This window comes from Peromyscus californicus, unplaced genomic scaffold, assembly GCF_007827085.1.
Source record: "Peromyscus californicus insignis strain IS unplaced genomic scaffold, ASM782708v3 Scaffold_15__1_contigs__length_86483966, whole genome shotgun sequence".
NCBI classification, from domain to species: Eukaryota; Metazoa; Chordata; class Mammalia; order Rodentia; family Cricetidae; genus Peromyscus; species Peromyscus californicus.
Window position 1 is genome coordinate 59,775,469 of NW_026294447.1, and position 23,901 is coordinate 59,799,369.

Consider the following 23,901-nt stretch of genomic DNA (forward strand, 5'->3'; position numbering starts at 1 on the left):
GTTCCCTTCTCCTAGATGACTGCAGCTTGTGTCAAGTTGACATAAAGTCAGCTAGCACAGACTTAGAGTGTTTCCCAGATGCACTTCCAGTTTTCAGTGCCTGAGTTTAACCTATGCCCCTGTGCATCCCAGGCTCCTTGCTGACAGATGATACTTCCCAACATACCTGTAAGATGCCAGGTTGACTGGTTATAAGGCCAGCACAAGCAGAGCATTTACGTATGTCCTTGCTGAGGAGGGGAAAAAGAAGGGAGGAGCCAGATGTTCTGCCCTCCAGGCATCTGGCTTCCACACAGCTTATGACAGACCATCCACGCTGTCCAGCCAACTATGCTGTGTTTATTTACAAAGAGAACCACAATGGTTGTGGTTCAGTGTCTGTGTTTTTGTGTTCTTCTCCCAGGCAATCCTTAAGTTCTTGTCTGCTTAGAACTCCATGATACATGTAGATGGCAAACTGCAGATCTCACCCCCCAAGCTTGATCATGGTCCCAGGTGTAGCAACTGAGCACCATGGAAAGCACTGTGTACCATTTAAGAGATAGTCTGTGGTTCTCACTAAATAAAAGAAGTCTGTCTGCAGTTAGAATTATGCTAAGCCACACAATTCAGCATTAATTTTGCATGTGTGTTTTTTAAGTCTAATATTTCCAAGCAAAATAAAGATTGAATTTGAGGTGTTCTTAATCCATTTATGAAGTACCATGTTATTTGACACATTGTTTTTTTTTTCTCCTAGCTTGTTTATGAATTTTTCTTAAGATTTTTAGAGTCTCCAGATTTCCAGCCCAATATAGCAAAGAAATATATTGATCAGAAGTTTGTATTACAGGTAAGTTTCCACCTAGGTGTTCCTTAGCAGCCTTAAATACAAAATGGTCATTGTCACTAAGTGCTGTTTTTCTTAAAGCTTCTAGAGCTCTTTGACAGCGAGGATCCTCGGGAGAGAGATTTTCTAAAAACTACCCTTCACAGAATCTATGGGAAGTTCTTAGGTCTGCGTGCTTACATCAGGAAACAGATAAATAATATATTTTATAGGTAAGTCCCCATGTGGTTGCTACCCACCCTCGATGCTATCACATCAAAGACAGAGGAGGGAAATTGAGCAGTGTGCTAGCCATGTGCGAGTGACACCACCACACTGGGTACCTTGCTCACTCTGTTTCCTGATGCAGTTTTGACTGCTCGCTTCCTTGTAGGCCGCTGTTGCTTCTGCTCTCCAATGCCTTACCACATACACTACCCTTGCTTGAGTTCCTATAGAATTGTCCAGTTGCCCTGAGTGTGAGTGAATTGCCTGTGTCCCATTCACCTGCTTGTTACCTTATTGTTCCTTCTCAGTCACAGGAAGACAGGAAGGAGGAGGGAAGGAAGTAGTCAGCCTTTGCCTGGGAAGATCTGTGAATTAGGTGAGCAGTTTGAGGGCCAGCCAAGCAGAGAGAGAGGAGAGCCCTGGCAGCAGACAGAGCAGGACAGCTTTCCTATATACTCCCAGATCTGTCCTGTCAGCCTCTAGCTCAGAAAGGACATACCAAAACCCTTCAAGTATATTGATGGCTATGACCCCTGATGTTTTATCCCCACCCTTGTCTCATCTTTGACCACGCCTCATGATTCTTAAGGTCTGATATCGCAAGTGAGCATGAAGGTACACGCCTATAATCCCAGGGCTTAGGAGACTGAGGCAGAAAGATTGCCACAGCTCAGGCAGCCTCATCTGCCTAGAGGTCCAGATGAGTCAGGGCTACATTCACATGGTTCATACCACTGCTGCTCTCTGGTTAACATGTGCAGCTTCCTGGGCTACCTCTGCTTCCAGGTTCTGCCCACTCCCAAGCTGTGCAGCCATGCGTCATCCCAGGCTGCCCTGCCTGCCCTGCCTTGCTTTGAACCCTCAAACCTGCTTTCCCAGGAAGTCCACCTGAATTGACACGGCCCCTCCTCCCTAGGAGCAGCTTCAGTGGCACCAGCTTTGTGCGCACGCACGCATCCCACAGTGATACCCAGTGGGTGCTGGTAGAAGAGTCTGTGTTGCTCTTCTATGGGATGGTCTCACTATGTAGCCCTGGCTAGCCTGTCACTGACTTCTGCTGGGATGAAGGGTGTGTGTCACTATGCCCAGCCTGTTTTGTAGCTCTTTCTTACTAGTACCTGGAAAGCTTACTAAGGTTATCTTGTAATTGTTGGCTTCTTTGGTTGGCTCCGTGCTCTCAGATACCTGATTCTAGGGAAGCCTAAAACTAACAAATCTTAGCAGTGTTGGAAACACTGTGATACCCATCTGATGTAAAATAATAAGTTTTACACAATCTAGTTGTGGGGCAAGGGCCTGCTTATGCCTGCCTGGTCCTTCCTTCCCCACTGAGACTGAGTGTGAGACTGAGTGAGAGTGGCCAAGAAAGGGGAGCTGAGACAGTGAGACCAAACAGCCTATGTGGCCCTCCCAGTCCTTCCAAGCCTGGTGTATCCCTGCAGTTGAATCCTTTGCCTGATGGCACATTGTGATGTTGGGACCCTCACCATGTGGCTTCCCTTTGAGCCCCTTCCAGGTTCCTTATAATATATAATGTTTCTATAATAGAGCCCAGCCCAGCCCTGACTTGCTGACTGTAGTCAGGGAATGATGTCAGCTCCTACATATTCAGCTCCTGTTTTTCACTTCTTGGTGCTCTGCTTCCTCACAAGATCATTCATTACTTAGCTGATGTCATTCTCTACACAGAATAGGTACAACTTAAATTCCAGATTCTTAGCTCTGAAATTCAGGCTTTGGCTATAGAGTTTAGTTTCTGCAGGACTAGTGGTTCTGATCAGACAGCCAAACCCCAAATTCCTGCAATGTGGAAGTGGACATGCCTCCTGCCGTAGAGAGCTTACCTTGGTTACTGGGGTGCTCCACTGCTTATTCAGAGTGCATCCCATGATTCAGTTCAGTTCTCACCAAGGGCGAGGGCTCCAGTATGGCATTTTTGTGTTCCCTCCCTTAGGTCATCTTTTCTATACTTGTCTGTGTAGATGTGCTCAGAAGCAAGCATATTACTTAGAGTCCCTAGTTGGCTTGGATCTTTTCTCGTCGTATCATGTGAAGAGAGTCAGAAAGTACTATGCTGATTCAACATCCCAACCCAGAAATCTACACACTTAAAAATTTCAATATTTTTGGTTGTGAGCCTTGCTTTTAACAGCTGAGCCATCTCAAAAAACCAAAAAAGAAAAAAAAATGAGTATTTTGAGCACTAACATGATGCCAAGGGGAAATTCCACACTTGACTTATGTGACAGGTCATAGTTAAAATGCAGGAATAACCAGGTATGGTGGCTCATGCCTACAGTCTCAGCTACGCAGGAGGTTGAGGTGGACGGATCATTTGAGCCTAACAGTTACTTACTTACCAACTTGGACAGCATAAAGAGAGCCTGTCTCCAACCTAAAAATATTATATAGCATTACCTTCCAACTCTGTGTAAAGAGTAATTGAATAGAGTAATTGAATTTTTGGTTTCAGCTTGAGTCACATCCCAAGATATATCTCATACATATGCAGATGTGACTCTTAACGATCTCTGAAATTGTAAACTGCTGGTCTGGAGCATTCCGGGTAAGGGGTCTTAGTTTGCACCTGTATCTTGTAAGAAAATTTGGTTTTAAACAATTTGGTTCAACTCAACAGAAGCTCAGACTCCTACTTGTAAGTTCTCAGTGAGTCGGTTTATTGGTGTGGGCAAACGGTGACCCAGTGCTGTCATTAGCAAGGGTGCACTGGAGGCGAGCCAGGCCAGCGGAGCAGCCAGCAGTGCAGCCGGGCCTCCTCTTGCAGCCCCACCCAGTGCCCTGACTTAAATCACCACCTGTTACCCCTCTCAGTTCTGTCCTTGACCTGAGCTCGGCAGAACTGCTGTCCTGCCCATGGTGTCATGGGCAGCCATGTCCTGGGTGGCTTCTTGCCACTGTGCATCTCTGTGTACATGGTCTCTCTGGTCATGCTTAGAGCCTTGTGATTGATTTTATTTAATTTCTTGTGGCCTGAACTGACCTTGAACTGGCACTAATATTCCTGCTTCCGCCTTCCCAGTGTTGGAATTACAGACAGGAGCTGCCTCTTCAGCTTCCTCTTCCGGTTCTAGTACAACCTCTTACGAACACTAGCTGCCTCTATAGGAGTCAGGAGAAGCTGCCAGTCTCCTCACGGGATTAGCCCCAAATTAGTGCCACTTACTTCCACCCTTTGTATTGTCAAGGTGAGCCACAGGGCAGTTCAGCTCCACAGGAAGGGAAGTAGATCCCGCCTCTCTGTCCAAGGTGCAGGACAAATCCAGTGAGAGACTGCTATGAGCAGTCTGGGTTCTTGCTGTAGAGTGAAGATCACTCCAGCTTGCTCTGATGTCTGCTCGGCTTCCCAGACGGTCTCCTCTGGAAACTAGTCTCCTTTTCTCTCTCTTACAGTCAGCTAAAGGTGCTTAGAAGTAAGAGGCTCTCATAAAATGATACTAATGTGGAAAGCTACCTGGCTTACATCGACCACCATTCTCCCATAGCATGCAGGAAGGCTGAGCAGCAAGGCCAAGGGTCACTCACTGTGAGCTGTGTGCAAGGGTGCTGCTGCACCAGCTACAGATTCATAACTAGGTAAAACCCGGGAAGCAAGAAGAGACTGCTTCTCTGCACTGACACCAGCAGACTGATGTGCCTGCTCTGTCCTCTGCGGCAGGGGAGGAAGAGGACAGCGGGAAGTGAATGTGACACACATTCTGATAACCATGGCCAGTCCTCTGACTTGCAGACTACAACCAAGCACGTCTTTATGTTTCTGTGTCTGGCTGCCAGTGGCCTTGGAGCCTGCTCACATGCTGTCTAGCCTACCATCCTGTCTCACCTGGAGTCACAGACAGACTCTGTTTTCTCCCCTCTGCATGCCCCCACCTTGATGGATCTGTCAGTACCTTCCTTGGGGCTTAGTATGAGTAGGAGCCATCAGGGAGGCCTGGCCCTTTGAGAATACAGAAATGTCTATGCCTGTTCCTCAGACTCCTGCAGGTCTAGATACCTGCTTCTTCTGTACCTTAAGGTGTCTAGTCAGTTTGTCTCAGGACACTGAAGTTTGGCCCAGAAACTTCACTAAGCAGCTTCTGAGGGAGGTGCTCCCTCTATGGACAGGGGTTGCTTCCACCATCACATGTCCTAAATGCACTGCCCTGCTGCTATAGACCACCAACAGCCAAGTAGCTGGGGTTCAGTTTCCATGGGACTCCTCTGGGGGTGGACATTCCCCTGTTCCCTGTTCCTATCCCCATTTCACTCACCAGACGTGTTTAAGCAGTACACAGATGCCAGGCTGGGTCCTAGTACCAGGAACACATTCACAGGAAGTCCTTGTCCCTGTCTGGAGGAAGACAAGCTGACACAGAGAGTGGTGTGCATATTTCCAGAGCTCCCTTAGGAGCCTGTGTCAGCTGTGATGGACAGAATGCTCAGAGGTAGAGAAGGGACTGCACTTGGAGCTGGTGTTGAGGAAGCAGGGATGATGTTCATGGGGAGGAGGGCAAATGGGTGTTCAGAGAGGAGCTTCTTGTCGTGGCCGGGACTGGAGGCTTTTAAACTGAGTGAGACATCACCTTATGTTGAAAAGCTGCAAAGAAACAAGATGGATTAGCAAGATAGGATAGAAGGCTGTGATGTGAACACAAGGCAGACAGCAGTGCAAACTGCCATTGGCTAAATTTGCTGGTTAAAACACAGGTGTTGGCAGTGGAATTTCTTCAGCTTTCCTGGATACTTGAAATTTTTCAGAATAAAATGCTGGAAGAAATTTGAGCTACACAGGCTATCTGCCCTTACGGTATTCCATTGCAGGCTTTCAGGGCTTTGTGGGCTCTGAAAGCATCTGAACATATCCCTGAAAGGTGGCGGTGGCGGGGAGCTGCTAGCTCCTGGGCTCCCCCTGCAGCCTTTGTTACTTGTTCAGGTTGCTGTAGTGTCTGCAGCTTTTTCTTGGGGTCCAACACTGATGACACATTGTATGTTCCAGGTTTATTTATGAGACAGAGCATCACAATGGCATAGCAGAATTACTGGAAATACTGGGGAGGTAAGTTCCCGTCACTGGCAGTGCGAGGCTGCAGCTACAACTCACACCAAAATGATCTGGCTTGTTGACTTTGACCCCTTCCAGAGCACAGCAGTGTAAGCCAGGTCCTGAAAGAACGGAAGTAGAGTTTCACGTAAGGAGAAGGAAGGTTGGTGAACTCAGATCAGAGTGCGCAAACAACAACTCGCTTCCATCTTTGCGGCTCCATAGGCATGGCCCTGTTCACACACCTCAATCCATTACTATGGAGACTATGGAATTTCAATTTTTTTTCCCTCAAGTAGTGTTAAAAATAGTTACAGAAGAAGGTTGATATTACAAGCTTATTTGAAGAATAGATTATATATGTGAGGTACTGAGTGAATGCTAATATTTTAAATTGCTTCAACCTGTTGACTTTTCATATGTATAATTCAATTTTTTATCATCTTAAACTGAGTAAAGTTTTTAATTACTGTTTTTTAAAATGGCCTATAGATGTAATATAAGATTCCCTGATCCACTGTTTCCCAATAGATTTCCTTGGAGCTGAGACGTAGGTCAGCCTGGAGAATGTTCTGTCCAGTGCCTCCAAGGGAATCCATGTGCATTATTAGCAGCTTAAAGTTCTGAGTTTCTCTAAAGTGAAGACACCCAGTATATAAGAGAATCTGGTGTTTCCCTACAGGCTCTCAGCCTGTTGTCTTTGTGTGCCTCCCCCAACACACACACACACACACACACACACACACACACATACACACACACACACACACACAAAAAAAAAAAAAGCACGGAAACTGTTATCTGGTGGGTCTGTTCCCTCTCAAGTTGCTGCTTTAGATGTGATTTGAAAAAGTGGCTGGACCTAGGATGGTCTGTCCCTCACAACATGGCTTACTTAGTATGGCTAAAGGTGCTTCTTCCTAGTTACATGACCTTGGGCAAGTTCCTTCTGTGAAATGGGAAGAAAACTCAGTTTCCTCCTGGTGTTGCCCTCTGCCATGTATCAGGAGTGGTGTGAACTGTGTTAAGTGTAAATCTTACCACACTGACTTTTCAACCCTTCCTCCAACACAGGGTTCACCCAGGAATCCCCCTACAGATGTGCTCACCACCCTTGATGGGTACAGTGGGAGCAGGACTCCTGGAGGCCCAAGTTACCATTATTGTTCTGACTCTCTAGCTCTGAGAAGCATTTGTTCGCTTTGCCTGATCTTGAAACCACTTAGATAAGCCAGTTAATGTTCAGTTTGGAGGTCCTTCGGTGGCATGCCTTTCCTATAGAATGAAGAACACCCAGTCTGCACACTGGGGTTGGGGGACACTCCAGGTCACACAAGGATAATGATCTAGAATTACCCCCAGGAATGGAGAAGTCTTAGGAAAAGTGCTGGTGGGAAGACCTGGGGTCGTTCAGTCCCCTGCTGTTTTCTTCCCCCTGTGTGTGACTTATGCCCCAATACAAAAAAAGATAAAAATGGTTGTGCGCCTGGAAGGCCTTTTTGTTGTAGTTGTTACTCCTATCAATATCCTCTGTATTCTGAAATAAATATTTGCCCATTGGCTTTTCATGCTGAAAACAAAAGCTGAAAGAACAAGATATCTGACTGTAATCTGAAATGTGTAAATACTCAAGCTAAATTCTCTTTTCACAGTATAATTAATGGATTTGCCTTACCACTGAAGGAAGAGCACAAGATTTTCCTGTTAAAGGTGTTGCTGCCCTTGCACAAAGTGAAATCCCTGAGTGTCTACCATCCCCAGGTAAGGCCAGCTGAGCACAACTGCACACCTCTGCAGTGGTCCAGTCATTTGTGGATGTGATTCCTTTCCCATATCACTGTGGTGCAGTGAAAATAGATTACTGGTGGTGTTTCAAAGTCAGGGTAAAGAGAGAGTCCTTTCTAAGAAATTTGGGAGAGGAGTGAGGGATGACTTAGTTGTATAAACGCTTGCCATCAAGTGTGAGGACCCATGTTGAGATCCCCAGAACTCTCATAAATGGCAGATAAGATGTAGTAGGCTGCCTGTGTTCCCAACCTCAGAAGGTAGAAGTAGGATTCCAGACTAGCCAGTGTAGCTAGCTCCTGGTTCAGTGAAAGAAACATTGCCTTAATGATACAAGGTGAAAAGAATTGAGAAAAACACCTGATATCAACTTCTGGCCTCCACATGCATTCATACACATGTATGTTTGTAGCCTCGAACATACACAAACATCACACATATTTATGCTTACAAAAAAGAAAGAAGCTGGGCGGTGGTAGCACACACCTTTAATCCCAGCAATCGGGAGGCAGAGCCAGGTGGATCTCTGTGAGTTCAAGGCCAGCCTGGTCTACAAAGTAAGATCCAGGACAGGCACCAAAACTACATGGAGAAACCCTATCTCGAAAAACAGAGAGAAAGGGAGAGAGAGGAGGGAGGCTTCTTACAGTGTGATCTAAACCTAATGCCTTAAAGACAGAAGCCAGATGGCTGTAGCCGATGGCATGGCCTATGACAGCTTGTACAAACTGGACTGTTTTAAACTGCAGGAATCTTGACTGTAGCTGTGCTGGAACCTCAGTGGCTGGCTCCTAACTAGTTCCTGTCTGTCTGTATTTGGATCTGCTTTCCAATAGGCAGAGTTTGAGCTATGCTGAGTCTCAAGGGGTGGCCACTCTCAGTTACAGCCCTAGTTCTTTACTCTTGGCTGTCACAAGGCTGGACACACAACAGGATGCCATTATGTGTTAAGAACACATGGACCCGGGGGGTGGGGTGGGGGTGGAGAATTGGCTCAGCAGTTAAGAGCACTGGCTGTCCTTCCAGAGGCCCGGTTTTGTTTCCCAGCACCCACAAGGCAGCTCACAACCATCTGTCCCAGTGGATCCTTTTCTGGCTGCTGTAGACACTGCATGCCCATGGTGCACAGTTACCCATATACATAAACAAAGTAACAATATAAAAAAAGTTTACCACCCCACACACACATGTACACCAAGTGGGGGAGAAAGAAGAAGAGCACATGGGAGGGCTGTGGGTGTAGTAGGAGAGAGTACTTGCTTGTCAGTGCAAGGCCTTAGGTTCTGTTCCTAACACTGCAAGAAAACAAAACCTGACGACAATTCTTATCAAAGCTTATAGCTCATAACTATAATCTTAGCACTCAGGAAGCTGAGGCAGGAAAATCATGAGTTTGAGGCCAGCCTGGGCTGTATATAAAATGACCTTGTCTAAAAATTAAAAATAAAATGGAGATTCCATTCTCCAGAGCTCCTTGGAAGTGGGTGGCATGGGATACATTATAAAAAGGACATTCTTTCATTGATTCCAATAGCATTAGCTTCCTAGGAAATGTCCACTTGTTTTCTGATTGGTATCGCATGGCAACGGGTCCAATTGGCTTGTTATCATACTCATTGTTGAACAAAAATAATAAAGACGCTGGCCATGGTTGTGTACACCTATAATCTCAGCACTCTGAGACTCAGGCAAGAGGCTTGCAGCAACTTTGGGCTACATATAAAAACTATCTCAAGAGAGAAGAGGGATTGTTTGGGCGAGAGATATTGAGACCATGATTGGAAAAAGCACAGGGACAAATAGCCAAACTAGTAGAAACGCATGAACTATGAACCAATGGCTGAGGAGCCCCCATGGAACTGGACCAGGCCCTCTGGATAAGTGAGACAGTCGATTAGCTTGAACTGTTTGGGAGGCCCTCAGGCAGTGGAGCCGGGACCTGCATGGGCTGGCTTTTTGGAGCCTGGGGCCTATGCTGGGACACTTTGCTCAGCCTTGGTGTAGGGAGGAGGAGACTGGACCTGCCTCGGCTGAATCTACCAGGCTGGGCTGACTCCCCAGGGGAGACCTTGCCTTGGAGGATGTGGGAATGGGGGGTGGATTGGGGGGAAGAGCTGGGGGGTGGGAGGAGGGAGGACAGGGGAATCCATGGCTGATATGTGAAATTAAGCTAATTATAAAATAAAAATATTAAATTTAAAAAAAACTATCCCAAAGGGAAAATAAAGAATAGTTCAGAAATGTCTGATAGATTACTGAATTAAAGACTTTCCAGTTACGATATTACTTGTCCATTCTAATCTTCAAAAATGCCACAGACACACCCTCAGACACATCCATACACACACCACACTCACACACACATCCCTCATTTCACTTGGTTGATTTGTTGGTGGAATTTGAAAGATGTCCCCTGATATTTATGGTTCTTGGGCCTGGGCATAGCTATGAAATCTGTCACAGATTGATAGGGAAAGAATTATCCACTGAGCATCAGCCCCAAAGGTGCTTCCCTGAGTACCTCTCAGAGCATTGTGGGTGGCAGTCATGGCGGTCGTGGGCAGCATTTCAGCCACATGCAGCCATTTTCCCCAGGATGATGTTTAGGGGTAGTTCTAGAAGGGCGTTTCCTTGCTGAAGTGACTTGCTGACGCTCTCTCTCCCATCCCTTTCAGCTGGCGTACTGTGTTGTGCAGTTTTTGGAGAAGGACAGCACCCTCACTGAACCAGTAAGTGCTCTCCCTGGGCCCTGATTGTTGGCTGTGCTGCTCCCTGAGCAACTGCCACGCGTTTGTCGTCTTCAGCAGCGATGCTGATGGAGGCTGATCTCACTCCTGGCTTGGAGGTTTGAGTGTGGTAGTTTGGCTGCAAGTTCCTTTACTGCAATGATGGTTCTAAGTAACAAGCTTGCCACCTTGTCTCATACCTATCGCCAATCCTTGGAACATGGCACCTGAGTAGCTGTGACCACCAGCCTGGGCCCAGCAGACCTCCACGTGGGACAGCACATGTCGGGACTCAGTCACAGGCATTGCAACGAGAGTATAAGTCACTTGTACTCGAGAGGGTTCTTTTTGTTCTAAGTTATGTTACTGTTTTACAATCCCTGAGTAGTAAATGAAGGCTAGGCTGCTGACTTTTGGTGTGGATTTCTGATTGGTATTTTATCTTTATTAATTTTTTTAAATTTAATTTTATTGTATTCTTTTGGTTTTTCAAGACAGGGTTTCACTGTGATATGTAGCCCTGGCTGTCCTAGAACTTGCTTTGTAGACCAGGCCGATCTTGGACTCAGAGATCTGCCTGCCTCTGCCTCCTGAGTGCTGAGATTAAAGGAGTGCACTACTACCACTCAGCTATCTTTATTAATTTTTTTAAATTTAGTTCCTAGAACCTCCACTAAAAATCAGTCAGTTAAAAATATAGCCAAGGTTAACAAAATCTATCTTGTAAGATGTCAGCCAAAATAAGCATTTGAATTCACTGTTTAAAAATAACCTAAGATACATTCATAGCCCTGCAGTTCATCCATTTAAGGTATACTGTTCAAGCCAGACATGGTGGCTCAGTAGGCTGAGGTAGGTAGATTACCATGAGTTTGGGGTCAGCCTCAGCTGTCTAGCAAGACCCTATTTCAGAGAAGGGAAAGAGGAGCTGAGAGAGCTCAGCAGTTAAGAGTACTTGTTGCTCTTTCAGAAGTTCCCAGCACCCAGATGGTGGCTCACAACTGCCTGTAACTCCATCTGCAGGGAGTCAGACACCCTCTTCCCTGCCTCTGCAGGCATTCACATGCAGGAGCACACAAGTATCTTCACCCAACACACACACACACACACACACACACACACACATAATAATAATAATTTACTTTTAAAAGAAAAGGAATTCTACCTGCTCTCACTGCCCCTTTTATAGTAAGAAATCAAAGACCTAGAAAAGGTACACTGTTTTCTCTCATGATTTTTCCTTTTGTGTGTTTCTAATACTCTGTGATAACTAAAGAATACACCAAGTGTTAATCCACATTTGCCACAGGCTTCTCCCACCCAAAGCACCTCTCCCTTCTGGACTCTGTCCCAGCCTGACTCCAGGCTTATTTAGCCCAGATGGACTGTGTCCTCGTCCGTCTGAGCAGAACATGCTCTCAGGTGACAGTTGTAAAGTTTCCATCCCACTGATGCAGTGTAGTGACAGATTGGCAGCTCTGTGAGGGGTGAGCCTAACTTCAGGAGGTGAGAGGCAGCAAGGGTGCTGTCTCTCATAAACATCAGCTGCCAGAGAGGCAGGACCCTGCACAGACAAGCCACAAGTCCCACACACTCGGTGTGCTGGCTCCATCCCAAGCTGCTGTTTGATAGTTCCTGTTGAAAGGTGATGATGATATGACATTGCTGTCCAGCTACAGAAAGAAGAGCTCGTTTTCAGTATATGTAAAGCATTCCACTGCTAAATTTCTTCCTTTGAAATTCACATTTTCTGAACATGTAAAGTCCATTGTGTCTGACTTAGCAGTGAACACTTGTTAAGATGCAGGTGTGAACTGGAAAGGAGTATGTACACTCAGCACACACAGACCTACCATGCCGCCCCAGGATTGCCGTGTGGAACTGCTTTAAATACAAGTCATGTCAGTTACTGCAGTCAAACTCCTGACAAGAAATGACTTATGGGAAGACTGAGTCTGACTCATGGTTTGAGAGCACAGCAGAGCTGGTGGCTGCCGGAGCATGTAGCTTAGACCCTTGATCCCGTCAGGAGGCAGAAAACGGGGAAGGCCAGAACCCAGCTGCCTTCCTCCTCTCTCAGCTGTTACTCAGTCTAGGACTCAAGACCCTGGAGTGGTGCTACCAACATACAGGCAAGTCTTCCCTCCAGTTAGTCTTCTGGAAAAGCCCAAAGGGACAAACCCTCAGGTGTCTCATTAATGCCTTAGGTGTTCTGTTTCTTAATCCAGTCAAGCTGACAGTGGAAATTGCCTATCACAATGTTCCACTTCAAAGACTGCAGTCTATAAAGGGCATCTGCTGACCCTGTAATTGATATTTTTCGTGTACTCCAAAGTGTCCTGGGCACATTAGACGTATTTTCTATTTACTTTGTTGCCAGGATAGAGGCTCATGGGAGATTTTACACAACTGTGTCTGCTTTCACCTGCCTGTCTCCTGCTAATGGAATGTCCCATGTGTCTTGGCAGCCACTACTTGGGAGCCTGCTCTTTTACCAGGACAGACTCCCCAGGACTCAAAGCAGGGCCCCGGGCATGCTTCCCCACCCCCGCGAAGGGACTAGACCGTGAACCGCAGCCTCAAGTTGCTGTTGTCTAGCCTTAGCATGCCAGAAGACTGGGTGTTGTTCACAGGAGTGAGACCCCAAAGATCAGGAAAAGTCCAGTGTGAGTCAGAAGTTGTGGCTTTTCCAGCAAATCAGTCCAAATTGGTGGTGCTGTGCAGCTCCTACGTAACCTTCAAAACCACTGACAAGCCAGGTGGTGGTGGCACACACCTTTGATCCCAGCACTCAGGAGGCGGAGGCAGTCGGATCTCTGAGTTCCAGGACAGCCAGGGCTACCAGAGAAATCCTGTCTCAGAAAACCAATAAGTAAATACATACACAAACACACACACACACACACACACACACACACACACACACACACACACACAGTTTAAAAAGTACAGTTTCAGCAGGATGAACTATTTCTCTTATCTGAAAGAATTCCTCTTTTTGGTCATCAAGGCAGCTCAGTGGATAAAGTGTGTGATGCTAAGACTGACGACATGGGTTCAGTTCCTGGGGCCCGTATGATGGGAGGAGAGATGCGGTTCCTGCAGGCTTTCTTCTGACAGCCACACATGAAATCAGTGTGATAAAAAGGAATTCTCTTTTATAAATGAAACCACACAGTGGATTTCATGAAGTGCATTGTTTAGACTGGGGTGCTAAAGGGGAGCACTGATACCGTCAAATCCGGGCCACAACACCCTGACTCCCAAGTAAGCACCCCCTGTTGTTAGCATCCATGTTTGAAGTCACTAGGAGAAGGGATGTTCTCTGCACAGCCTTGGTTTTGTAAGTTGTGTTGAGATTTCTTGAATCCTCAGCCAATAGGAAACTCAAACTAGATCCCAGGACGAGGGTTTCCTTTCCCATGTCTCTTTAGTTTTCATCTTTCATCCTGCCTCACAGAAAAGGCCTTACAGCTGCTTCAGAGGGACAAGTTATACCTGTTCAGTTGCATGTGCAGGGGTGTGTGTGTGCACAGTGTGTGTGCACATGTGTCCTTATGACAGTGTACCTGCTGGTACTCATTGTACTTTTTAGAACTAAGATATCAAAACTCTAAAACTAGTTATTCTTCCTTGACTCAAACCAGTTTCTGCTGGTATAATCTGGTAAGATATCTTGAAAGTATATATAGAAGGAGATTTTTTTCTTTTTTTTAAAGTTGCACAGCAGACACTCTCTATAGCTGTCTGACCTAGGTGGAAGGAGTAGTATGCAGTAGCCAGACTAGGAAACACTGTGACCTCATAGCATTGGGATCCCAATCAGGGCCATGGCTGCCATGTGCTGCCTCCTGACCAGGCACTCTCCCATCACTCATTCTCAAGATCCGGGGTCACACAGAGCAGCATTGTGAACCCAGCTCAGGTCCAGCACCCACAGTGAACACAAGCTTACATGTGCCTCACTGACAACACCCTTCGGATATATTTTAACAAAGTTGGAGATTGTGTGTGTGTGTGTGTATGTGTACATACACACACATAGTTAACTTGAGAAGTGGATTATGCATACATGTGAATGTTGTTAACAGTGTCAGAACTAGCTGTTTCCATACTAGAACACAGCTGTATTGTCTCCACTGGTAGAGGGAATGGGCCGCATTAAGCTGATAGTAAAGTGTGTCAAACTAGACTGTTAATGAGAGGAAAGCACGCTAGTGCTGATTCTCAGCATCGTCTCTTGTGGTGCTTTGCAGTGGGGACATCTAAGGAGGCACAGACATCTTCCTCTGAGGTATTGGCATCTCATGGCATCACTTGGTTTGCTGTTGTTGTTTTATAGGTGGTAATGGCACTTCTCAAATACTGGCCAAAGACTCACAGTCCAAAAGAAGTAATGTTCTTAAATGAATTAGAAGAGATTTTAGATGTAATTGAACCATCAGAATTTGTGAAGATCATGGAGCCTCTCTTTCGACAGTTAGCCAAATGTGTCTCCAGCCCTCACTTCCAGGTATGCAGGTTTGGGCGACGGGTCAGGTGCTCCTGTTGAAATGACGTTCTCAGTGTGAAGCTGCTTGTACTCTGGCTCTGCTGTGATCTAAGGGTGAAATTCAATGTTTTGCCTGACATGTACTTCAAAATTAGATGCTTACATTTTAGCCAGGCAGGGAGACTCATTCCTGTGATACCAATACTTGGGAAGCTTAGGCAGGAGAATTGCTACAAGTTGAGATCAGCCTGGGCTATAAAGAGACCCTGTACCCAAAAATAAAATATAACTTTAGTTCTGTGTAGTTTCAGTTCCAGCTCCTGTTCTCCTCACTGAAACCATGGTTCTCAGGAAACATGATGGCAGCATTGTCTCTGTAATTCAGCTCTGAGTTCAGGTGTGATGTGCTGCCAGGTTCATAGGGCCCTATTTATTATAATTGAGTTGCCAAAACCAGTAAATAACTCAGCACTAAAAACCTTTAACTCTGGAAGTCTCCCTCATAAGTGCTTCCTTTCTGACACATAACTTTATATCTCCTTATGTCTTTTAAAAATGAGTGTTCTGGGTTTTCTTACTACCACAATCCTGTCTGGGATGCTAGTGTCTGTCACTCACTCTCTACTCTTGAGTTCTCCCAGCTGCCTTGGCTGTCCTCCCCTTCTAGCTGATGTGTATGGTGTGTTCATTACAAGCGTGGTAAAGATGTAAAGATCAGCAGAACCTTGGCTCTCAGGAAGCTATGACTGCTTCGCCACCGTGCAGCTGAGCACCCAGCACCACGTGAAGGGACTCGCAGTCCGAGAGACTCCAGGGGTTCTTGATTTTCTCCACATTGAGGACCTTCCACGCAGAGCCTTTCCCGAGTTAGGAAGGAGTCACTGGGACCAGCAAAACCAGACAAGAAAGCCTGATGCCTCTGCTCAGGGAACATGGCAGCCACCAACCACGGTGTGGAAGGGCCAGGTTTGCTTCTGCTGAAAAGGAACCTCTAGTCCAGGGTTTCCTGTTGCACACAGCTAAGCTGTTGTTACTTTAGACATCCACAGACATTTTACATTAGAACTAGAACAGGAGAATTCTGTTTCTGAAGCTTAAGGAGTGCAGTTTTCACAGAGGAGCACCGGTGATGAAACTGTCTGGATCTCCCCATCCCCGCCTCAGGACACCAGCCGGGGTACAGGTGTCAGAACCCCAGAAGACACGGAGAGACACCAGGAGTGTTTGGGAACCTGAACCTGCCCAGAGACAGAAAAATGCCTAGCCATGTGGAAACCTAGTTTATAAGAGGTGTTGGAGGCAGCGGGTGTGTGTTTAATTGGAATATCTCTACATAGGGAAGTAATCCTTCTCCCAGAAACCACTGACCATTTTGCTAAACTGGTAGACCCAGATCAGCACCAAGTACATTCTAGAATCTTCCAGAAACATGTGGCTAGCTCTTTCTTAATATTTAGATGTTTTTTCTATGCAATTTTTCACACACAGACACACACACACCCGGCCATCTTGGTAGCTTCTCTTGGTGGAGGTTGTCCTGCACTTAAAGCAGGGAGATGGTGGCCGTAAAGGAGACATCTTTGGAGTCAGTCAGCTCTAGACTCCACGTTGTTAGGAAAGATAGAAAGGGGCCAGCAAAATGGCTCAGCAGATAAAGGTGCCTGCTGCCAAGTCTCACAGTCTTGAGTTGGATACCTGGGATCTACATGGTGAAAAGAGAGAACCAACTCCCCAAAGTTGTCCTCTGACCTCCACACACATACTGTGGTATACACATGCCTCCACCCCTACCACACACACAGTACACATTCACACAAAATAAATAAATTACATACTTCTTAAAAAGGTAAGTCAAAAGGACATGTGGGTACGTTGGTACAAGCAGACTCTGAAGATGAGCAGACAGGACAAAGTGAAGTTGTACATCCCCATCAAGGGCCAGCATTGAGGAAATCTGAAATGGAACACTGTGCCTCATTGGTACAGTGGCGGTACTGTTGAACTGGGAAGAACACGTGAAAGGACTGAGTGTGCATGGCTGTCACTGAGCCAGGAGAGTGACATTGTTGGAAGCATGCCAGAGAGAAGTAAACTGAAAGTTCTCTGTAATCAAACTGCCAGAAGTCATTTAAAACAACTAAGTTAGCCTCTATCCTCCAGACACATCATAGTACATGCTTACATGTGTACACACATACAGTAAATCAAAATACAGAACCAGCAAGATGGCTCAGCAGGTAAAGGTGCTTGCTACCAACCTGACAACAAGATTGATCCCTAGAACCCACATCATGAAAGGAGAGAACCAACCCCTCCATACTATTTTAAAGGCTATAGGTATGCCATACCACAGACATAGACACGCATAATAGATAAGTGTAGTTTTGTAAAAGAAAAATAATAATACAGGTAAGGTATTGGTCGGGCATGACGGCACACCCCTATAATCCCCACACTTAGGGGATTGAGGTGGGAAGATTATAAACTTGAGGTTGGCCTGACCTACATAGTTTGTTTGTTTTTTTAAACAAAAAATGAAAACATAGAAGGTCTTGAACTCTTAAACAAGAATTATCTGCCATTCACAGGGTTGTACACCTTTATTCCCAGCATGTGGAAGATTCAGGCAAGAGACAGCATAGCAATAGTGAGACATCCCCAAACTGTGTGCATGTATGTGTGTGCACGTGTGTTTTACATTTATTTATTTTATGGGCATGGATCAAGACAAGTGTGTACCACAAGGTGTATGTGGAAGAGTTGATTGTCTTCTACCATGTGGGTTCCAGACATCAAACTGAGGTCATTAAGCATGGTCAGAAGTACCTTTACCCCAGCCATCATACTACTCCACCCCTTTTTCGTGTTCTGTATTTCTATATGTGCCTTTTCTTACCCATTTGCAAAGCTCACCTCTCCTCACTCCTGAGGGACTGGTCCTGGCTCCTGAGCCCTCCACACCTACCTCCTCCTACCCCACCTACTCACTCAAGGCTTCTGGTGGCAGAACTCTGGCCCCACTATGCTCTGAGGTGAGCATGGCCACCGCACTGCACACTGGCTGTACTTAGGGAGCACTTACAGCTCTTCTCAGAGGAATGTGAACTCTGGCCCCACTCTGCTCTGAGGTGAGCATGGCCACCGCACTGCACACTGGCTGTGCTTGGGGAGCACTTACAGCTCTGCCTAGAGGAATGTGTGCTGGGATAGGACTGACCACGTGCCCTGATGGCTTTGTGAACTCCGGCTCTTCAGAGTCAGAGTATACATGTCAGCAGTCAGGGCAGAGGCATAGACAACTGCATATCTGGATGGAGGGATGTGAGTGCTTATCTTAGCTTTCTTGCTCTCTGCATTGGCAACTGGTAGTAACTAATACAACAGAGCCTACCTCCCAGCTCCCCAGTTCATCCAAAGAGAGGGCCAGCTCGCAGACCCTGCGGTATGGTCTGCAGCCTTGGCACCTCCTGTCCCTCTGGCTGACTACTCCCTTGCCTTCTTTGAGGATGTCTTACACAGGGTCTGCTTTATAGAGCCTCCCTGCCGGTGGACCATCATTTGTCATTTCCAGTAAATCAGTTATCATCTCCGTTCTCTACTCCCCAGCCGAATGTATGCTCTGCTTCAGCCTCTAGCCAAGTGGGTGGTACACACACTGTAGACCTAGCTAATATAGGATGAGTGGGAGTGAATGGCTGAGGAAGGACCTGGAGAAGTGCCCATTGCATAAACTTGAGGACCTGAGTTTGAATTATCTGGCCACACCTATTATACCGGCACTGGGGGACTAGAGATAGGAGGGTCCCTGCCAGCCAGCTCCAAGTTCAGGGAGAAACTGTGTCTCAAAAAGTAAAGTAGAGAGCAACTTGGAAAACACCCAGTGTCAGCCTCTGGCTTCCACATGTGTGTGTGCACATGTATACACACATACACTACAGATTCATGCACACACACACACACACACACACACTTGACTTAGTGTCGGCATCCAGCCTGGGGTCTCCTATGAGTGTTTATTGAGTAATTGAAAAAGTGAATGACAATGTTAACTTTTTGATAAATGAGTTATCTTTTGCCTCTTCATTGACTGTTCAACGTCACAATCTAGACTATTTAGAATTGATGAAAATAATTGTAATTGTCTGGTCCAATATAACTCTCTCTACTCACAAGTTTAACAGTAAGAATGTTTGCCTCCGATCTTTGTGCAGATCACCGACATTTCTGCACCCCTGTCTTTCAGGTGGCAGAGCGGGCACTATATTACTGGAACAATGAATACATTATGAGTTTAATCAGTGACAATGCAGCGAAGATTCTGCCCATCATGTTTCCATCCTTGTACCGCAACTCAAAGACCCACTGGAACAAGTAGGAATCGGCAGCCCATCCACTTCCTGGTCATTTTTAAATAGCCAGGCCTTGCTATCACTGCAGTTAGAGTTGAAGTCTAAACCTGCCATCAGCATTTAAAGTGAACACCAGTTTCTTTGTGACGTTTTAAGTTAAGCAGCAGTGTGAATTGTCTCTGTGACCCGTTGTTTTGCCTCCTTACCCCAGTGGCAAGCCAGTACAGAGGCCTGTTTGTCGGCCTCCGGATCCCTGCTGGTCCCAGCAGTAGCACTGTGTAGCCCTCTCCTGGAGCCTTGGGGGAGCTGGAAGGTCACTGCAAAGTTCATAGGACCAGTCCTGCCAGAGCATGGTGGACGCATCAATCCTTAGTTGCCCCTTCAAGTCCCACGACACATCAGGAGCACGTGGGTTAAACTCCAGGGCTGCCCTCTTGTGCACATTACCTGAGGATGAAAAGAGAAGTGGGTGGCTCATGTGGCTGAGGAGTGAGGAGTGTTCCGTCCCCTCCCTTTCATTTTACTTCATGAAAGCTCCCTGATGCCTTGCAAGGAACTCCATATGGGGGGGGGGGGGGGGACAATATGTGTTGGATGCTGAGCTCAATACTCAGCATTAGCCAGATGTGGACACCAGAGCTCTCCTTTGCTCTGTGGGGCATCATAAATACAGTCTTTCTGTTACTGCCATCTGAATAATTTACCTGTAATTCTTTTTCCTATTCGGGCTCCAGGCAAAGTGACTTTGGCTGCTGTTAGTTACCAGGAAGGTGAACTTCCTGGCCTGGCAGGTGCCTGCAAGCCCTGACTGGGGAAGCAGACTGAATTAGGACTAGCAGCTTGTATTAAAACCTAGTGAGCTTGTTGCAGGTAGGATCTCAGAAATAAGGGAGACTTGGAGGTTTAGAGGGGAAGGAGAAGTGGCAGGAGGTAGGAGAAGGATGAGAAGAGTCCAGCGTCGGCATTTCACTGTGGCATTCCCTCTGCAGGACCATACATGGCTTGATATACAATGCCCTGAAACTCTTCATGGAGATGAACCAAAAACTCTTCGATGACTGTACCCAGCAGTTCAAAGCAGAGAAACTGAAGTAAGTGGTCCTTGCACAGGTTCCAGGGTGGGTTTTTATTGTTTTCCATATCCCTTAATATTCCACCACCATTGTTAGTCTTCATTTTGAACTTTTGTTTAGGAAGCAAGTTGAAGGTTGATGTTGGCCTATTACCAAAGAGCGTGTGTCTAACACAGGGTCCTCGCCCTTCTGCCAGCTGGGTCACCTTTGCCTTTTTCAGAGTGCTGCTTCTGGGCACGTGGGACTCAAGAGGCTGCATCTTCGCAGAGACTACCTAGATGTTGACTGAGGTGCTCTGTCTCTAGGCTAGGCACATAGTCATGTGATTAGCAGTGACTAGCAGGATGACCCAGTGGTACAGGCACTTGCTCCACACGTCTGATAACCTGAGCTCAGAACCCTTGTGAAAACAGAAGGAAAACATGGACTCAGAGAGTTGGCCTCTGAACCCCACACCCATGCCATGCTATGTACCTATGTAATAATAATGCACCTTATTTATCTACTTAAAGAAGTCACTTTTCAGCCAGGCAGAGAACACGAGTCCATCACCTCAACATTCTGGAGGCTGAGGCAGTAGGAGTACTGTGAGTTCAAGGCCAGCCTTGGCTATGTAGTGAGACCTTGTCTTCTTGAAGAAAAAGAAAATCACTGTTCCTAACCCAGTGTGAAGTGCTGGCAGATTTTTAGTCTTTGCTTGCCACTTAAAAGTGACTAAGGTAGATAAACTACAGGGTGTCTGTCCAGCCAACCAACATTTCTTTGTTCTTTAGATAATATGTGAGGTTTGGCTGCATGTCTGGCTCTGTTTTGGTTTCTGATAATACAGCAGTGAATACAACAACATTCCATGTCCTTGCCATAACAGGGTAGGTGGAGTAAAGCAGAGCACACTTTGAATAAAATACAGAATGTGTGTCGGGGAAGAATGGTGTGGCAGGGCCACAGAGAGCTGTGCCAGACCAGGTCTCAGCCCTCGAGGGCGGAGTGCGTGTGGGGCTAAGTTAGTACGCTGAGTGTCTAAGAATGAGCTCTCTGCTGTCGCCTCCTCCACTCCTCTAATGATGGAATCAGAAGCAGTCCTGGTCTCCTTGGAATACTGTCACCTCCAGGGTGCTGGCTCTGGCTTCCTTGACTCCTCTGCAGACTCGCCCGCCAGTGGGTATGAAAGCAGCCAGCCAGGCTAGGAACATTGGACCTACTTGCAGGAGATGGGGAGTATTTTAAATTCTTGTTAAATATTTAGCTTTTTTACTTTTTAAAATCTCTAGTCTAACTCTTGGCCAGTTTTTAGGTTTGTTTTTCACATTGCATGTGTGGAGAGCCACAGTATGAGACATGGAATAAGACCAGAAAGTACCTGGAAAACAAGGTTGTGTTGCTGACATCTCCAGGCGGTCGCCCCCATCCTGCCTGAATGAGAGTCTGCTCTAATAAATGGCGTTTTACTGTTTTTCAGAGAGAAGCTGAAGATGAAAGAGAGAGAAGAAGCATGGGTTAAAATAGAAAATCTAGCCAAAGCGAATCCCCAGGTACTAAAGCAGAGAGTGACGCGGGAGTGTTGAGGCATTGCGTGAATGTTGGATGAAATAGGACCTGGCTCCACCCCAGGAGGGGGCCGTTGTCACTAACACTGTATGTGCAAATGTCCACAATAAACACTTTCCAACTTTGTAACCTTCCTCTTGTAGAAGTACTTATTTGCCACACATCATTTTTACCACAAAATTGACTTTTTCCTCTTCTTTTTAAAAGCTATGATGTGGTAAAAAGAAAGCCAGGATGTAACCTCTTAAGACTGTAATGTTCTTTCTTGCTCAGATGTCATAAATGCTGTCACTGGAACCATATTTCTCTTTTTATTTTCATATTTGAAACAGATGAAGTATGAAGTAGATGAAGTATGCTGATAAACTAACTGACTTCTGCCCTGCTCATGCTAACCTTCCCTCTACCCTAGCTGATGCCCGTATGCTCTCCCAAGGTGATGCGACATACAAACGGTCATGTCTGCCAGAGCTGTTGGCAGCGCAGCAGCCTCCATCCACTGTTAGCTCTTAGGCTGCCAACCCTGGGACAGCTTTGTGTTGTGTCTGCTGGACTGAATGAGGAGTGTTATCGGGGGTTCTCCTTGCTCTGTGTGTGTCTGATTCTATCAGCCACTTGATAAAATATCTGACCTTTTCCACACTAAGACCTCTCAGGCTTCTCTTGGCTTTCCAGGGAAGAAAATGTTTTACTTAACCGTGTATTTCTTTTTGGTGAGAAGTGTGTATAAATTATTATATAAGTTGGATGTGGGTTTTTTAATCTTTGTCATTTAATAAAAACGATACATGAAGATAACGGTGTGTAGTTTCCTATAAAGCAGCATACTGGCCTGCATCTCTTTGATGAAAAGATACTTAATGATAGTCTGTTACAGATCTATGGTTCCACCTAGAACAAATAGCCTGAATTTCCCAGCAGCACTTTCTTCTAAGGCCTGTAGTTTCATTATAGAGATGTGCATTTATGGATAGAGTTTATGTTGAAAATGAGGTTGAAGTACTGAGAGTTGTTTTAAACATGGGGAAAGCATACATGGGCAGACTTAGGTGGCTCAACCTTGCTGACATTGCCCTGCGAGTCCTGCTTTGTTTGGAAGGCTTTATTTAGCTAGGAGTGAAGAGCCTTAGAAAGTGTGCTTTGTCTAAAATATGGAAATAATAATGTGTTGAAAAAACTGCACAGAACTTGTGCTTACAAACTAAGAGCTGGTTGTTGTATCAGCATGGGGCCTGGAGTCACCATTGCCTAGCAGCAGAGGTTCCTGGTTTATTCCTTTTGATTGCTCTTTAAACTGTCTGTGGTGATATCGTACCTGTGGTGGGTTTGGCATTGGAGCTTTGGTGACCTCCCTTCCCACTGTCCTCACCCCCATCTCTGTGTGGAAACATCTGTCTGTGACAGTCATCAAGAGTCTTGTCCACATACCCCAGCCCCATGACACAATGTCTCTAAAGTAGAAAATACTTCATGTGTTAAGACCTCAGAGCTGAAAGTATGGCCTTAGAACTCATTCTCTTGAGAGAAAACTCAGCACTAACTAATTTCTGGTTAGTACTTGTCATTACAGAACTCAGGTTGGTAGTGGATATATGGGTTTTTAAGCCATTTTCATATCAGCCTTGGTGAGAGTGAACATCAGCTTCACTATCCAAAGGAAGGTTACCAATAATTCATGTGTGTTCAGTGGCATCTGGGGAGACATCTTCCCCAAGCAAACCCTCATTTTTACAGGCCAAGCAAGTGTCTCATCTGCTCATAGATGCTAGTGGAAGAGGGATCCAGAAGCTGTGGCTTAAAAGACATGTTCTAGCAGCTGTGGCCGCTTCCCTGGGTTTTCCATGCCATATTCTT

At 46.1% G+C, this 23,901-nt stretch overlaps 1 protein-coding gene across 9 annotated transcripts in view; it reads left to right on the top strand.

The window, feature by feature from the left end:
• Window positions 1-23,901, top strand: part of Ppp2r5c (protein phosphatase 2 regulatory subunit B'gamma) — a 150,882-nt gene that overhangs the window by 115,793 nt on the left and 11,188 nt on the right. For 8 of the 9 annotated variants that reach the window (XM_052738975.1, XM_052738976.1, XM_052738978.1 and 5 more), the window contains 9 exons: window positions 740-832; window positions 911-1,041; window positions 6,030-6,089; window positions 7,727-7,835; window positions 10,535-10,588; window positions 14,928-15,098; window positions 19,321-19,448; window positions 20,416-20,517; window positions 21,959-22,031. In XM_052738975.1, the coding sequence (XP_052594935.1) occupies window positions 740-832; window positions 911-1,041; window positions 6,030-6,089; window positions 7,727-7,835; window positions 10,535-10,588; window positions 14,928-15,098; window positions 19,321-19,448; window positions 20,416-20,517; window positions 21,959-22,031 (921 nt within the window). Of the gene's footprint in view, window positions 1-739; window positions 833-910; window positions 1,042-6,029; window positions 6,090-7,726; window positions 7,836-10,534; window positions 10,589-14,927; window positions 15,099-19,320; window positions 19,449-20,415; window positions 20,518-21,958; window positions 22,032-22,379; window positions 22,846-23,901 lie in introns of those variants that run through there. The other variant, XM_052738981.1, reaches the window with a different exon arrangement.